The 16,022-nt window shown below is 47.5% G+C and overlaps 1 protein-coding gene across 1 annotated transcript in view; it reads right to left on the bottom strand.

Annotated features, from left to right (window-relative positions):
- The window catches only part of MYO18B (myosin XVIIIB), a 231,565-nt gene that overhangs the window by 103,761 nt on the left and 111,782 nt on the right, over positions 1-16,022 (bottom strand). Inside the window, exons 27-30 of the mRNA XM_064577697.1 lie at positions 13,953-14,077; positions 8,975-9,129; positions 4,561-4,684; positions 3,354-3,554 (exon numbers count right to left, since the gene is read on the bottom strand). Of these exons, the coding sequence (XP_064433767.1) occupies positions 3,354-3,554; positions 4,561-4,684; positions 8,975-9,129; positions 13,953-14,077 (605 nt within the window). The remainder of the gene's footprint in view (positions 1-3,353; positions 3,555-4,560; positions 4,685-8,974; positions 9,130-13,952; positions 14,078-16,022) is intronic.

Raw genomic sequence — 16,022 nt, 5'->3', positions numbered from 1 at the left:
GATAAATAGCCCAAGTGCTGCCTCTATCCCTTCCTGCAGTCATTACAAGCATCACTAATCAATCACACTCTTTCCCATTGAATTTAGACAGAAGACTCCTTCAGGATCCTTCTCAACACTTTCAACACAAAACAAATGTGTCATCCCTGGAGCAAGCATCGGTGAGGGTTTTTTGGATGGATGGCTAGGTGGGTGGATGGATGGTAGAACAAAAGTTTATTCATGAAAACAAGAAAGGCTGCAGAGGGAGAACATATGCCCAAAATGTCACCTTAGACAATTCACTTTGCCTCTGATTACTCTGTGGAAAACCACCACCTCAGGATGCTTTACGAGAATTCGATGAGATCGCCCGCATTAAGTATCTAGCACATTGTCTGGCACACGATTATGACTTTCTCTTTTGAAAGCAGATAGGAAGGACTGCTCTTCTCCCTTTCTGGAAGACAAAATTAAGAGCTGTGTCCCTTTTAAATGAGAACCTCCAAAATTTGCTCAGAGCCAACAAAGAGCCACCTGCAGTGCAGGATGTTTAAACCATGTGACGTTGTATAGAAGGTTCTAGAATTGGAAGCAGATGTCATGGGTTCCTGTGGCGGTTCGAGACGCTCCTTTCTTGATCTTTGTAATTGAGGGACTGACCCAAGCTCTTGCTTCTCCAATTCCGTGGTGTGTTAGCATTACATAAAGCTATTTTTAAAAATTTACATTTCAGGGCTTCACCCTAGACCTACTGGATCAGAATCTCTGGAGTGCGGACTCCAAGAATTTATACTTCCAAGCTTCCATTTATCTGTACTCTAATGCCGTTGGTCATGGAGCAGCATTTGGAACCCAATACCTTAGATGGGTTACAATGTAGAAACTATGATCATTTACCACACCACCCAGAGCCTCCTACCAAGCCTTCGGAAGGTTACAACTGCTGTCCCTCACATAGAAATTAAATTGGGAAAAAACAATCTTGGTCTTTTAAAATGTTGACAATATTCTCTACCATGCAGGACCATGGTGGAGAGGCAAAAGGTAGCGTACCACAGAGCCCCTATTACAGTTCCTGGCATAAAATAGGCTCACTTTAAATGTCAACCTCCTTCCTTGCCTCCTTTAAAATGACAGAGGTTATGGGAAGATAATCCAAAACGAGGAGCTTAAGCAAGTAAATATAATATTTCTTTTTCATTTTTTTTCTAGCCTCTTGGACACTCCTGACATCTGCAATACAATTTATGTCAAGCTTATATGAGTTAACATAAAATTCCCTGGAAAAAGTGCTATACTGTGATCAATAAACATCTCCCGATGTCTACAAGGACACAGTGTGGCGTGAGGTTCTGGGCGAAGCTAAAGACGGATTCAAGCGTTGCATCAGCCTCGCCTTCTGTGTATGCTGAGGGTTGAAAATTAGGAAGGATGCATTAACTTCCCAGTCCCTGAGGTCACAGGAATACATTTCTGCTCCTGAGCACCGAGGGGTCCCCTGGTGGTGTCTTAAAGAACTCAGAATTTTCCAAAATGCTGGTTTTCCAAATAGCTGGGTTGCTATACGAACTGCGCCATTCTCCACGTCCCTTAAAATGATCTACGAAGATATTCCACCTCCTTCATGAACCTCCGTGGATTCCTAGCTGGATCTGGGGGAAGCCAGGGGATTGACAAGGCTCCAGTTTTCTCTGTACAGAGGAGGAGACTGAAGTCTGGAGAAGACAGGGGGGGCTTGCTTAAGGTCATAGAGACTGAGCTGCCTGGAGGACCCCATGTGGATGTGGCCATATTTCAGCTCCTTGAATGCCACAGGACTTTCCTCCCCCCAGGCCTTTGCATGGGCTATTCCTCCTGCATGGAACTCTCTTGGTGCCAACTTGGACTCATCCTTCAGTAAATGTCACTTCCTCCAGGAAGTCTTCCCTGATTGTTCCCCCAACCTTGCTCCCAAGACCAGAGATGCAAATTAAACTTTCTCAAGATACTCAGCAGGACTATAAACTTCCAGAAGGCAGAGGGCACATCTGCCTTGTTTTGTTTTGTTTTTAGAGAGACAGAGAGAGTGGTGGGGAGGGACTGAGGGAGAGGGAGAAAGAGAGAATCCCAAGTAGGTCCACACTGAGCATGGAGCCTGATGCAGGGCTCGATCACACGACCCTGAGACCATGCCCTGAGCCAAAATCAAGAGTCAGATGCTTAACTGACTGAGCCACCCAGGCGCCCATGTCTTGTTTACACCTGCATCCTTAGCATCCACACCTTGCATGATGCAAAGTAGGCTCTTGACAAATTCTCGTAGGCTGAGTGAGCTAAAGGAGCTCAGTGTTCTGAACTGCTTCAGACTCTGTCCCTCCATGCCCACCACACCCGGTCTCAGTACTTAGGAGGTTCCTTGCCAGTGGAGTGAGAGTAACTGAGAAGCCAGGGCAGGCACCCCTGCCTTCCCACTCCCTCACCCCACTGAACCAGAGCTGCTCAGAGTTCATCTGCTCTACATATTCATGCTACGTAGTCAGATTTTCTCGGAAAGGGGATCCCCGCCTTATAACCGCTTCAAAATCATTGCCACTTGTGAAATGCCACATGAGAAATCTCTTTCCAGCTAAGCCTCAGGAAAAGGCTTTGTTTCCACTTGAAAATCTGGTTTGTTTTTACCTTGGGATAACAAAGAGCACGCAACTCACATTTCCTTTTTCTCTCTGGCCACCAGGAATTTCAGAGCTGAAACCATTAAGGGTATAAGATCACATGTTTTGTGTATCCGCCATCCCCAAACCTCCTTGGTGTCTATTTTAGTGTATGTTTTTCTGGCTTGGATTGTTTTATTTATAATTTTTCTGTTTTAGGATGCATACATTCTATAAGCTGCTTCGAATTCTTTGTGGAATGTGGGCACGTCAACAAAGGAGCCTACAAAGAAAATCTTCATCGGAAACTTCATTAAGGGTGCTGGTATTAGGGGAGTCGCTATTCCTGCCTTATTTCCCTTAGTGGTTTTGTGTTTCCCAAAGATTAGTGCCCCAGTCTTCCTGGAGGTTGTGCACAGCGCTGTGCATGCAGCAGGTGATTTGGACTCAGATGTTACGAGCTCCAGATCCACCCCTGACACCCCCTCTGGGTCTCCGAGCCTCAGCTTCCATATCTATGAAGAGGGGATCATACTGGTGTCTGACCCTCGCAGGATGGCAGGAGTGGGCTAGATCAGGAAGTATCTAAATGCCAGGCGTGGAGGTTAAGAGGGTCTCGTGGTTAATAGGGAGCCACAGCAGAATAAGGAGATGCTGAGCGAGGTGAGGTGCTGGTGTTGTATTTCAATAACCCCCTTCTGCACCGGAGCCAGTATGGGACCTGGGACCGAGATTTCCTACCTGCTGCAGCTGCTTGATGGTGTTCTCTTGTTGGTTCTGGATTTTCTGTTGCTCGAGGGCGCTAGATTCCAGCTTCCAGAGCCTCTCCTTCAAGCCAGCTACACAGTTCTCTCCCAGAGAGGACAACCCCAACAGCTCCCGCTTATGGGCCTGCAGAGTCTCCACCTCCTGCTTCAGCTGCGAGGTTTCCTGCTCCTTTTGCTACAGAGGTCAAGGTAGTGGAGATCCAGAGTCGCGTGACCACACGTCCCATCACCAGGGAACAACCTGTCATCCCTACCTCGGCCTGGAAACCCTGTGCGACACAGAGGGCTGCTCCCTCGGACAGTTCACACAAGCAGGGGTGGGGGCCTTTGTGGGGAGCAACACCACGGCCCCCAGAGTTAGACCTCAAAGCACATAAAGGGAGTGTTTGCCCATTTGTTTTTTTTTGTTTGTTTGTTTTTAAAGATTTTTTTTTAATTTATTTGACAGAGAGAGACATAGCAAGAGAGGGAACACAAGCAGGGGGAGTGGGAGAGGGAGAAGCAGGCTTCCCCGCAGAGCAAGGAGCCTGATGCGGGGCTCGATCCCAGGACCCCGGGATCATGACCTGAGCCGAAGGCAGACGCTTAACGACTGAGCCACCCAGGCGCCCCGAGTGTTTGCCCATTTGTAAGCCGGGCATCTGCCGAGGAGGGGATTGAGACACTGGGGCAGTGAGGCAAGGTGTCCAGAAATGACTCGTCCAGGTTAGAAAGTCAGCTCCAGGGTCAAAGAACTTTGGGCTAGATCAAGCAATTGCTGAATGCCAGGCTGAGATCTCTCTTGGGGGTAGCAGGGAGCCACAGAAGGATGGGGAGCTGTTGAGTAAAGTGTCCGTGTCACATTTTAATAAAATCCCTCTGCACTAGAGCCCGCATGGGATGGGGCACTGACCCTGGATGGGGTGACAGTAACTCATTCTTTGCCCAGCCTCTCCTACCTCCCAGGTGGGTACCTTGAAAGTGCTCAGATCATCTGATGATCACTCTTCCAACCACTGTTTGTTGTATTAAGGCACCCTGGGACACATGACTTCAGCTGGTTGGCGGGGACTAGCATACCCCTGCCACCAACCCCCTCCAGAGTTCTCTCCCTGTCACTATTTACCTTGGGTGCACAGGGGGGTTTCCTGGAAGCCAGCAACTAAGAGCCTAGAGGGCTCCATGCCCTCCCCATCCCTTACCTTCAACTGTTGCTGAAGCTGGCCTAGTTCCCACCGGACACTGGTGTTCTCCTGGGTCACTTTCTCTCGAAGACCCTTCTCAAACACGGACTCCCCCAGGGCCTGGGCCAGCTGCATATCAAACCTGTTCAAGCAGAGCGTATGTCACGGTACTGTGGGGGGACCCTGGGGTTTGGGGGGGGGAACAAGGGCTGGAGAGAAGCAGTGAGCCTGCCGGCAAGCATGAGAAAGAGAGAGAGAGAAAGAGAGGGAGGGAGGGAGAGATGGAAGGTTTCGCACGGTGCTTTTATGTAAGGTTGTGGATATGCAGGAGGAATCTAGAATGTCAGAGAGCAACTTTTAGGGCTCAAACAGAGTTTCCACAAAAATAATGGAGACTTATATAAAACACGATTAAATACAGAGGTGAAAACCAGAGTAGAATAAAACTATATACAGATGCAGAAAGAAGGAAAAAAACATATAGAATCATAGAAAAATCTCATCTATCTGGTTTGCCCATATATGCGAAGACTCTTTAAATCTACAAGGCCCAGGTTTGGGGTCTAACAGTCACTGATCGGTGAAGGAATGGAAGTATATATCTGCACAAACGAGAGAGTCTACACTGCGTCTCCTACAGGATATCACCTTGCTCCTGCACTCATCAGCTATGTTAGAGCCCAGTGATTATTGATAAAAGGCTGGACATTAATACATTCAGTCTTGCCTTCATTTGTTTCCCCAGCAAAAAACACAGACTCGACAGTCCTCTTGGGGGCTGTCCCGGGAATCAGGAAATGCCTCATTTGGGGCCCATCTGCCCCTCCACAATGGTGACCGCTGAGTGAGAAACACCTCCAGGATTTGACATCATTCCATGCAGTTCCTTGCACTTCTACCCCTCTCCCAGATGAGGAAACCAGTAGAGGAGGCTCTGCCAAGGCTCAATAAGATGTGACCATGGTCACTTGCCCTTGGCCTACACAGAAAGCCCCATGGCTCCAGGGAACTGGGCATGGTCAGAATGGCTGAGCTGGGCATGGGGCCTGGACCCCGGTGAGAAGAAAGTCTCCCCTGTTACAAGACTATCCAATGTATCTTAACACTAGATGGTCATTCAAAGCCTCAGGCTCCCGAGAGAGCCCATCATGGGTCACATGAGGGAGTTCTCCTGTTGGAAGAGCCCAGGAGCTTTCTGATTGGCTGATGGTGACATCATTCAAGAGGCACCACTGGCCGCCTAGAAAGGGAAACATCGTATTGGTAATAAGGCTCCAGAGTCGCAGAGTGCCGGGTTCTGGGCTCTGCCGTGGGGTCCGTGTAGTAACAATTTGACAAGAAACATGGTAATGATATCCATTTTACAGAAGAGGAAGCTGAAGTTCAGAGAGGCAGAGTGATTCGGCCCCAAATGCCAGCCGGCATCCAGCTTCTCTGCTGTCTTAGCTAGCCCCCCATCTACCTGGCACAGGTGGGGGGCAGACTGTGGGGACAGGCAGTGACAGAGGGTTCTGAGGAGTCCCTGATCTAACAGGCCACCTGATGCCAAAGAATGGCTCCTACAGAGACCCGAACTTCTGGAACACACGGACCGACTGACTGCCTGAGGCCAGACGGATTCACACACCTGCTTCACCCCACCCAAAGCAGCCCTGGGGTCTAACCTCCAGCGAGTGTGGGAGTCAGTGAGCCCAGCACAGGCCTCACCGCAAGGAAGCAGGCTGGGGGTTCCATCAGCCCCGGAACTGAGCTCTGTGACCCGTGGGGTAACCGTGGCAACAGGAAGCCAAGCCCAGATGGAACCACTTCGGGCCGCTGTGGACTTAGAAGCCACAGTGGGAGCAGGGAAACTACGGGCGTGGAGACATCAGTCCACCCGGGGCCCAGCAAACCGAGGAGGCGGCTACATCTACACTTTGATTAGACTTAGAGAGCTATGAGGAAGTGTTGCTCCCTTCTAGATCCTTCCCCACTACAGTCATTTTGCCTGATTTCCCATCATTAGAGTGAGGTTTCTATCGTCCATAGGCTCCCTGCTAAAATGCTGGTCCACCTAGAAAGATAATGGCTGCCGTTTGCAATGAGCTTCAGAACATGAATTAATGTCTACGAGGAGATGTAGAGGGGGAGGGAGCATCACAGGACAGGTAAGTCTTGGGGGGAAGCAATGTAAGTATGAAGAAATGGGGACTTTCTCAGGGGAGCCCTACTGGGAAGGTCTTGAGTGCCCAGAATGGAGGATTCTGCCCAAGAGGTGTCAGGGAAAGACCAGAGAGATGGAAGTTTCTGGTTGCATAAACTCCATGGACAGCCCCCAGCCCCATCAGAGGGCAGAAACCTTCCATATAAACACTCAGAACAGAAGCAGAGGGGCGCCTGGGCGGCTCAGTCAGTTAGGCATCTGCCTTCGGCTCAGGGCATGATCCCCTGGGATCGAGCCCCGCATCGGGCTCCCTGCTCAGCGGGGAGTCTGCTTCTCCCTTTCCCTCTGCCACTCACCCCTGCTCGTTCTCTCTCTTTCTCTCTCTCAAATAAATAAAATCTTAAAAAAAAAAAAAAAGAAAAGAACAGGAGCAGAACCCACAGATGAAGGCCAAGATTGTCATAGATGGCAGAAACCCCAGGGGGAGGCTGGAGTCACCACCTCTTGGTCTTACAGATGGGGTCTGTAGGAGCTATTTTTTTTTTTAATTTTGTTTATTTGACAGAGAGACAGAGAGAGAGTACAAGTAGGCAGAGTGGCAGGCACAGGGAGAGGGAGAAGCAGGCTCCCCGCTGAGCAGGGAGCCCAACATGGGACTCGATCCCAGGATGCTGGGATCATGACCTGAGCCGAAGGAAGACGCTTAACCGACTGAGCCCCCCAGGTGCCCCTATAGGAGCTATTCTTCAGGAATAAGTCCAAGAACTCCTTCGGAACTCAGCCTTTCTCTGGCCCAGAGAGGCACTATCATTTGACAAGGTCACACAGGAAATGGCCAAGGTAAGACAAAGCCATTTTCCCCACCGCAAGGACAAGGTTCAGCCAGAGTCCCCAGGAAGGTGAAAAAGGAAACAGAGTCAGATATCAATAAAAGATTAAAGAAACCTCTCTTGTTTTGAGAGGGCACGCTAACAACCCCCCAAAGACTTTTTTTTCCCCCACAAGAAAAAGCCAGCTCAGAAAGGCTCCAAGTGAGAGAAACAATATTTAATTATGCAGACCAAGTTCAAAATCTATGCCACTCCCATGAAAACATAATTCAGTGTGCCACCTTTTGCACCTCTCATAACATTTTTATCCCAGACTGTCTAACTAAAAGACGCTGTATCTCATCACTTTGTCTCCCATCAAGTCTCCATTGGAGGTCATCTGACTCAAAAGGGGACCCCAAACACCCCTAACTACCCTCACCAAGTAAGCTGAAGGGCTTCCAACAAAGCCAGGGTGTCCACAGATAAACCAGCTCCAAGGGCTCCAAGGTTTTGCAGATGGAAGCTCCTGGGTCCCAGTCTAGGCTCTATCATTTGGGGAGCATGGGAACCAGAGTACAGCTCCAATAATGGCATCGTGATAATGCAAAAGGCCCCGTCCGTCTGTGCCAGAGCTGCTCACGTGATCTGAGAGTCTAAGCCCTAAATGTCAAGAGCAATGAGTAGATTTTTGGCCTCCCCATTCTGTGGTCCACAATGGGGCTAGGAATCAGATGTCAGTCCGTTGGGCCTACCAACCACATCATTTAGTCCTCACCACTATGGGGTGTTCTCCTCCCCGACCCGAGGATGAGAAACTGAGGCTCAGGGGGTTGAATGACTTGTCCAAGGTCAACTAGAAAAGGACACGGCGGGCACCTGGGTGGCTCAGTTGGTTGGGCGACTGCCTTCGGCTCAGGTCATGATCCTGGAGTCCCTGGATCGAGTCCCGCATCGGGCTTCCTGCTCGGCAGGGAGCCTGCTTCTGCCTCTGACCCTCCCCCCTCTCATGTGCTCTCTCTCTCTCTCATTCTCTCTGTCTCAAATAAATAAATTTTAAAAATCTAAAAAAAAAAAAAGAAAAGGACACAGCGAGGTCTCGAACTGGGGTGGTTTGACATCAGTGCTTGCTCCCCCAACCACCATGATAGGGTGTCCTTGCCCTCCATAACCAACTCTTCCCTTGATAAACGGGGATGTTGAGGCCCAGAGAGGCCAAGAAAGCTCCCCGAGGTCACATGGCCGATTGGGTAACAGGAAGGAATCACTTCTTGCTGCAGACGTGGGAGAACCTTACAGGAATAAGGAATGAGTGGTGGGGAGGATATTAGGGGCCGGACAAGAGGGTTAGGCCTCATGGATGAGGGGCCCTGACAGAAGTGAGGGGGGCTGAGGAGGAGAACCTGGAGACCCCAGAAGACCCCCACGCCAACGCAGCCCACCCCAGAACCCCGGGCGACGGGTGTGACCTGTAACTCACTTCTTCTGCTTCTTCTCAAGCTCGTGATTTCGGCTCTGCTGGTTCTCCAGCTGGAGGCGGGTGTCCTCCAGGTCACAGGTCAGATGGTGGCACTTCCTTTTCAGCTGGTGGGCCATTTTCTTGGCCCCCTCGTAAGCACTCTGCAGCTCCCCGAGCTGTGGGAGTCACAGAATGAATTACCCGGCTCGGTCGCCACTTGAACGGGCTTCCTACTTTTTACTTCAGGCAGCTGTGCCATCCCTGAGGTGAGCATGGCGGAGAGAGAGAAGGTGCTGGAGCCGGAGAGACCCGGACTGGACTGCTTTCTGCCCGTGTCGCCGTGAGGAAGCGACTTCTCTGACCCTGTCTGCTCAGTGGGGAGACGGGGGCCATTCCATCCATCTCTTGGGGTCGTGTTTAATTTGCCTCCATAATAGTCCTGCTAAGGTGCCCACAGATTCTTTACATGTTCCGCCTCAACACGACAGCACCATGGGTCCTGTGTAATTAATAGCCCCATCCGCGGGCATCACATGTCTGAGCCATGTGGGGATTAGCCATGAAGCAGCCAAAATGGCGCATCTTGAGGATCTGCCCACGAGACAGGCTCTGAAGCTCAGGGCCACAAATGGCACTTTCGATGGGCCAAATGGCACTTTTGACGGGCCGAATGACACAGCAATACACATAACCGTAAACACACAGAAAAGCAAAGCCTCTCGCCTCTTCCTCAAGGAAAAAAACCCTCCCAAATGTCCTAGTTTAAATCTGGGAGAGAGAACAACTCAGCACACTTGCTTTGAAGAAATGGCCTCATTAAAGAATTTCTTTAAATAAGCAAAACTCTGAGTTAATGAAGCCTGTAATTCTAAATTCAGTATTTGAAGGCAAATGGGATGTTTTCTTAGATTCTGCGGCTCAGAAAGGTTGCAGCTTTATTACCTTTTAATGCTGCATGCATAGCTCCCCCCTTCCTTGGGGGAAACTGACCCGCCTTTATAATTTGTTACTAAAGAACTCTGCTGTTTCCTTGCAGTTGGGTTTATCTACAGCTCGGATGCTTTTGAGGATCACAAAATAATGTCCGTCTTGGAAATGACCACTAAAACCATCATTGCCAGGGAGGATCCTGAGCTTCCATTGTTTGTAAAACCCCACGTGACCTCACCCTGACCCCCCCCTCTGCAAGGTGGTCATGCAATGCTTTTCTCTCGTAGTGAGGAGATATGTAAAACGGTAGGACAGGCAAATATGACCTCAATTCTCAAGGTGCTCATCACTAATGGGGGTGGGGGACCAAGAAGTAAGCAGATGTTATAATACATCATGATGAGGTTTATACTTGGGGACACAATTCAGGGGCACCCAACCAGTCTGTATCAGGGGAGACTTTCTGGAGGGAAGGACATGTAAGCTCAGATCTTAAGGATAGTTGGAGGTATCCAGGTCGGGGAGAGAGAATATTCTAGGAAAAGGTAACAGTATGTGCAAAGGCCCAGAGGTGATGAAGACTAAGGCAGTGCAAGGGAAGAGGATAGAGAGCCCAGAAATAGACTCACTGAGATATAGACATTTGATCTTTCACAAAGGGATAAAGGTGATACAATGAGCAAAATAGTCTTTTCCACAAATGATGCTGAGACAACTGGTCATCCACATGCAAAAAAAAAAAAAAAAGAATCTTGATAGACCTTACACCCTTCACAAAAATTAAATTAAAATGGACCACAGACCTATATATAAAATGCAAAACTATGAAGCTCCCAGAAGATAATGTGGGTGAAAACCTACATGACCTTGGGTTTGGCAATGACTTTTTAGAAATACACCAAAGGCATGACCCATGAAAGAAAGAGTTTATAAGGTGGACTTCATTAAAAGTTAAAAATTTCTGCCCCACAAAAGACACTATCAAGAAAATGAAAAGACAGGGGTGCCTGGGTGGCTCAGTCAGTTAAACATCAGCCTTTGGCTCAGATCATGATCCCAGGGTCCTGGGATTGAGCCCCACACTGGGGATCCCTGCTCAGTGGGGAGCCTGCTTCTCCCTATCCCTCCCCCGCCACCCCGCTTGTGCTTTCTCTCACTCTCTCAAATAAATAAAATCTTTAAAAAAAGAAAGAAAGAAAAGGAAAAGGCCAGCCATGGACTGGGAGAAAATTTTTGCAAAAAACATATTTGATAGAGGACTGTTATCCAAAATATACAAAGAATGTTTAAAACCCTACAAGAAAACAACTCAATTAAAAAATGGGCCAAAGACCTTAAAAGACAGCTCGCCAAAGAAGAAAGACAGTGAATAAGAGTCTGAAAAGGTGCTCCACGTCATAGGGCATCAGGGAATTGCGAATTAAAACAAAACACCACCACGCACCTATGAGACTGGCCAAAATCGGGAACACAGACGACACCAAATGCTGCCAAGGATGTGAAGCAATAGGAGCTCTCAGTGCTGGTGGGGATGCAAAATGGGACAGCCACAGTGCAAGACAGTTTAGCAGTTTCTTCAAAACTAAACACACTCTTTCCATATGATCCAGCAATTGTTCTCCTTGGGATTGACCCAGAGGAGTTGAAAGTTTCTGTCCACATGAAAACCTGCACATGGATGTTTAGTTCAGCTTTACTCAACAATTGCCAAAACACGGAAGCAACCAAGATGGTCTTCAGTAGGTGAGTGGATACACTGCGGTCCATCCAGGAAATGGAATATTATTCAGCACTCAAGAGAAATGAGCTATCAAGCCATGAAAAGATGTAGAGGCAACTTCAATGCCTATAACTAAGTGAAAGAAGCCGATCTATGATTCCAAGTATATGACATTCTGGAAAAGGCAAAAGGATGGAGGGATGAACTGCTGAGGCAGAGAGGATTTTTAGGGTAGCAAAACTCTTCTATAAAACTATAATGGAGGATCCATGTCATTATACATTTGTCTAAACCCATGGAATGTACAACACCAAGAGTGAACCCTAATGTAAACTATAGAGTTTGGGTAATAATGATGCGTTAACAGAGGTTCAGCCATTGTATTGAGGGGGTCACTCCAGTGGGGGGTGTTGATGATGAGGGAGGCCATGCATGTGTATAGTCTAAGCAGGGGATGTGTAGGAAGGTACCTTCCTCTCTATTTCTCTTTGAGCTTTAAACAAGTGAGTGTGGTTGGATTCAGCATGCTAGGGCCAGTACACTCAGTTATAAGAGCTGATTCTCTTCCTAATTCCACACCCTGTACTCTCACAATGGTAAGCTGACATTGACCCCAGTGGAAACATTTACACCGTGGAAATTGGCAATTGGCAAATGCTGGACATCGGGGTGTTTATTTTTTAGAGGCCCAGTTACCAACACACCACTAGCTGGAGTGTAGGCTTGTTAGATGTAGTCTAGGCGTAGTTGGAGACCATGCAAAACAGGCAAAGAGGCCAAACTATGCCTACATTCATCTAGAAAATGATGAATCTAGATACAAATACCTGATATTTGTAATGTTCAGCTGCACTTTAAAGAAAGGAAGGAAAATTTCAGGATATCCAAAATGCAAAGGACACAAAACAAGAGCCATGATGGCAGATGCTGATGCTCTGGCAGCCAGGGTGGGGAAGAAGAGGAGCAGCCGAAAGATCCAGAAATACCACTAAGGATCATGGCTGTGTTTGAATGCCCTGACAGAGACAAGAGACAAAGCCTTGGGACTATGGAAGGTGGGGGTTGGAGAGAAGACCCCTGCATTAAGTCAGGACCCTCAAAGTGTTGCACTTTGGAGTGAGGGGGTAGGAAAAGCTCCACCCACCAGCCTGGAAGGGGGTCAGAAATCCTGGTGCCAGGCTGGCTCTGGGTGGAGGAGAACGTATTCCCATAAGAAATCAAAACCCTAGGTCTGTGTATCAGGTGGGTTGAGAGCTTGAATTGGCACTTTGCTCATGTTGCAAAAATCTGCAATGCAGAGAATTTTGCATCATCTCAGGGACTGCTGTAGAAGACAGTGCAAAAATGCTCCTTCTAGAGAAGAACACCCACAAACCTATAAACGTAGAACTGCCATGAAAATCAATACAAAGTTTTTTAAAATTTAAAAGTAAGAGCAATTGACACAAAAATAACTAAATTCACCATAAGAGTCAGAGGAAGGAACCATATCAACAATGGCCACCCCAGTCTCAATCAGTGGTGGAAGGATGCTCTCAGAACTGTTTGTGTCAATTGGCTATTTAAGTTTAATAGTAAAAGACTGGGTAATGATAACAATGCATCGTAAAACTTTCAGAAGGAAAGGAGAATGTTTTGTGGACCATTTGTTTTGTGTGTGTGTGTGTGTGTGGCAGTTTTAAGTTATTAGTTTTTAAAATCAGTACTTTTTAATGGAAACAACTTGATCAAAAATCTGTCACAGAATTTTGAGACCCATTAAAACAGAAGTTTAATGAGAAAAAAAAAAAGAGAGGAAGAAAAAGGAACATTCCACCACACAGACTACCTCGGGCTCCCGTAGTGCAGGAGTAAGAGGGGTGTGTTAAAGATGAGCTCACAATCAAAATTTACAAAGCATTCAAGGAAACTTGCAGTAACAACACAGTCTGAAAGAGACTGGAAGATCTCTTAGCCACAGTGTGGCAGGTGGGCGAGGGGAGAGGCTGAAGGCAAGGAGACCAAGTAGGAGGCTGTTGCTCTGGTCTAGATGAGAGTTGGAGGTGGCAGATTAGAGGCAAAGGGGATGGATAAGATTGGACGATCCTAAGGGCATATTGCAATCATTTTACAGAGGAGAAAGATGTGAGGTCCAAGACCCAAGACTCTTTATTCCAGAGTATTCTTTCCCCGTGTGCAACACCCATATGTAGACAAACTGTTTCCCATCTCCCACAGTGGAGGTGGAAAAACATGAAATGGGGGTGCCCTCCTTCTCCCTCCCCAGATTTGGCCAATACCTTGAACAGTGCTGCCAAGAACCTGACCAATCTGACACTTTGGGGACCCAGACTAGCTACAACCTCTTACCTTCTGCTCCAGCTCTTTCCTGGATGTCAGCTCTGAGTCCAACCTCTCCTCGAATTGCTGCAGACGCTTCCTGAGGAACTCGTTCTCCATCTGAGCACAGTCGAAGTGAATTTGCCATTCATCCGCTATTTAACAAAGTCGGGGGTGGGGGAACCAGGAGGAGAGGCGAGGTGAATGAGGGTGGTTCTCTCAGACTTTCTTAGCTCTTTGCACACAATTTCTCAATATGGAGCTCCTGAGGCCTGACCTTGGACTTCAGGTTAAGAAATTCTGCTTTAAGTCCAAGTTAAAAAAAAACAAACACTTCTTCCAGGCAGCCTGTCTTGACCACCTCTAGCTGTCTAAATTATTGGCTGCTCACTATTCGAAGCTCGGTTGCTTTATACAGTTTAATTTCTCTACAAGCATATACATACTTTTCTTTTTCCAAGGAAATTCCATAACCTTCTAGGTCAGGAGAGCTGTTTCAGTCATTTGTAGATCCTCAATACCCTCTAGAAGCATCCACTACACACAGAAGTTTCCCCCATACATGTTGAAACAAGTTCACCAACTAGAATCATCTTACTGGCCAACCACATTGGGCGACAGTACGTAAGCAGTGACTGCTGGTTAAATTAATTACCAAATAAATCAATGAACAATAATTAAAGGGTCTACTGAATGCATAGCAACAGAAACACTGGTCCCAAGATATCTCTATGAGATAAAAGAACAATCCCTTGATTCAGTAAAAATCTAAAAAATCACTTGCCGGTGTGATGAAAACTATATGACTGAATAGAATGGGCTAGACCAGGTTATGATATCTTTAGATTACTCTATTACAATGTCCCTTAAGGTCACGGAGCTGTGGGAAACATGTGGGCAACTGAAGATAGTGACCATCCACTTCATTCATCTCTCCATCCATCCATCCATCCATCCATCCATCCATCCATCCATCCATCCATCCATATCTCCAACCATCTATCTCTCCATCTATCCATCCATCTCTCCATCTATCCATCCATCTCTCCATCTATCCATCCATCTCTCCATCCATCCATCTCTTCATCCATACATCCCTCCATCTATCCATACATCCCTCCATCTCTCCATCCACCCATCCGTCATACATTGTTCCATCTCCCATGCACTGAAATGCCCACTGAGCGCACTACTGCATACCAGGCACTGGGACCACTCTTCCAGCAGAATCTAGTACGGAAGACAAACATACAAAAAGACAGCCCCAACCTAGGATGATCAGAGCTCTCATAAAGGAAGCTATGGAAATCCAGAAGAGAATCCAAACTCATAAAAACAGCAAACGTTTTTGTTCATGATTGTGTCTGAGGGACTTACTACAATGCCTGGTATATCATAAATGCTTCATAACTTTCACTGGATAGGTGGAGGGATGGATGGAAGGATAAGGTGGGTATATGAATGGATGGAAGGATGGATGGATGGATGGATGGATGGATGGATGGATGGATGGAAGGATGGATGGATGGATGGAAGGATGGATGGATGGATGGATGGAAGGAAGGAAGGATGGATGGATGGATGGATGGATGGATGGATGGATGGATGGATGGATGGAAGGATGGATGGGTGGATGGATGGAAGGAAGGAAGGAAGGAAGGATGGATGGATGGATGGATGGATGGATGGATGGATGGAAAGTTGAGTACATGGATGGATGGAAGGAAGGTGGATGAATGCTTACATAGATGGTAGGACTGAAGTCTTAGAGGAGGTGACCCCAATAGGAATTCCCACATAACAAACCCAAAGAGGATGATAAAATTGTAAGGAGTTAGAGCTTGTTCAAGTTTCCACCAAGATAAATCATATCATGGCAGAAAATGGATCCTGTCTCCCCACCAGGAAAAGAAAAGAAAAAACCTCAAATAGCAAGCATCTACAAAAGGAAGAAAAGCAGAAAGCATTTGTGCAGCTTTACATGTATTCTGCACTATGATGTGCCACACAGCAAGTGGTAGGAGTGGTTAGCATGAGCAGATGAGGAAACTGTTCTCCATTCTCCGAGGCTGATTTCCACCTCCAATGCCCCTCCCCGGG

This window comes from Mirounga angustirostris, unplaced genomic scaffold (assembly GCF_029215605.1).
Source record: "Mirounga angustirostris isolate CCGP_5_RB_7025 unplaced genomic scaffold, mMirAng1.0.hap1 SCAF_14, whole genome shotgun sequence".
NCBI lineage: Eukaryota > Metazoa > Chordata > Mammalia > Carnivora > Phocidae > Mirounga > Mirounga angustirostris.
This window is presented reverse-complemented; position numbering and strand designations above follow the sequence as displayed.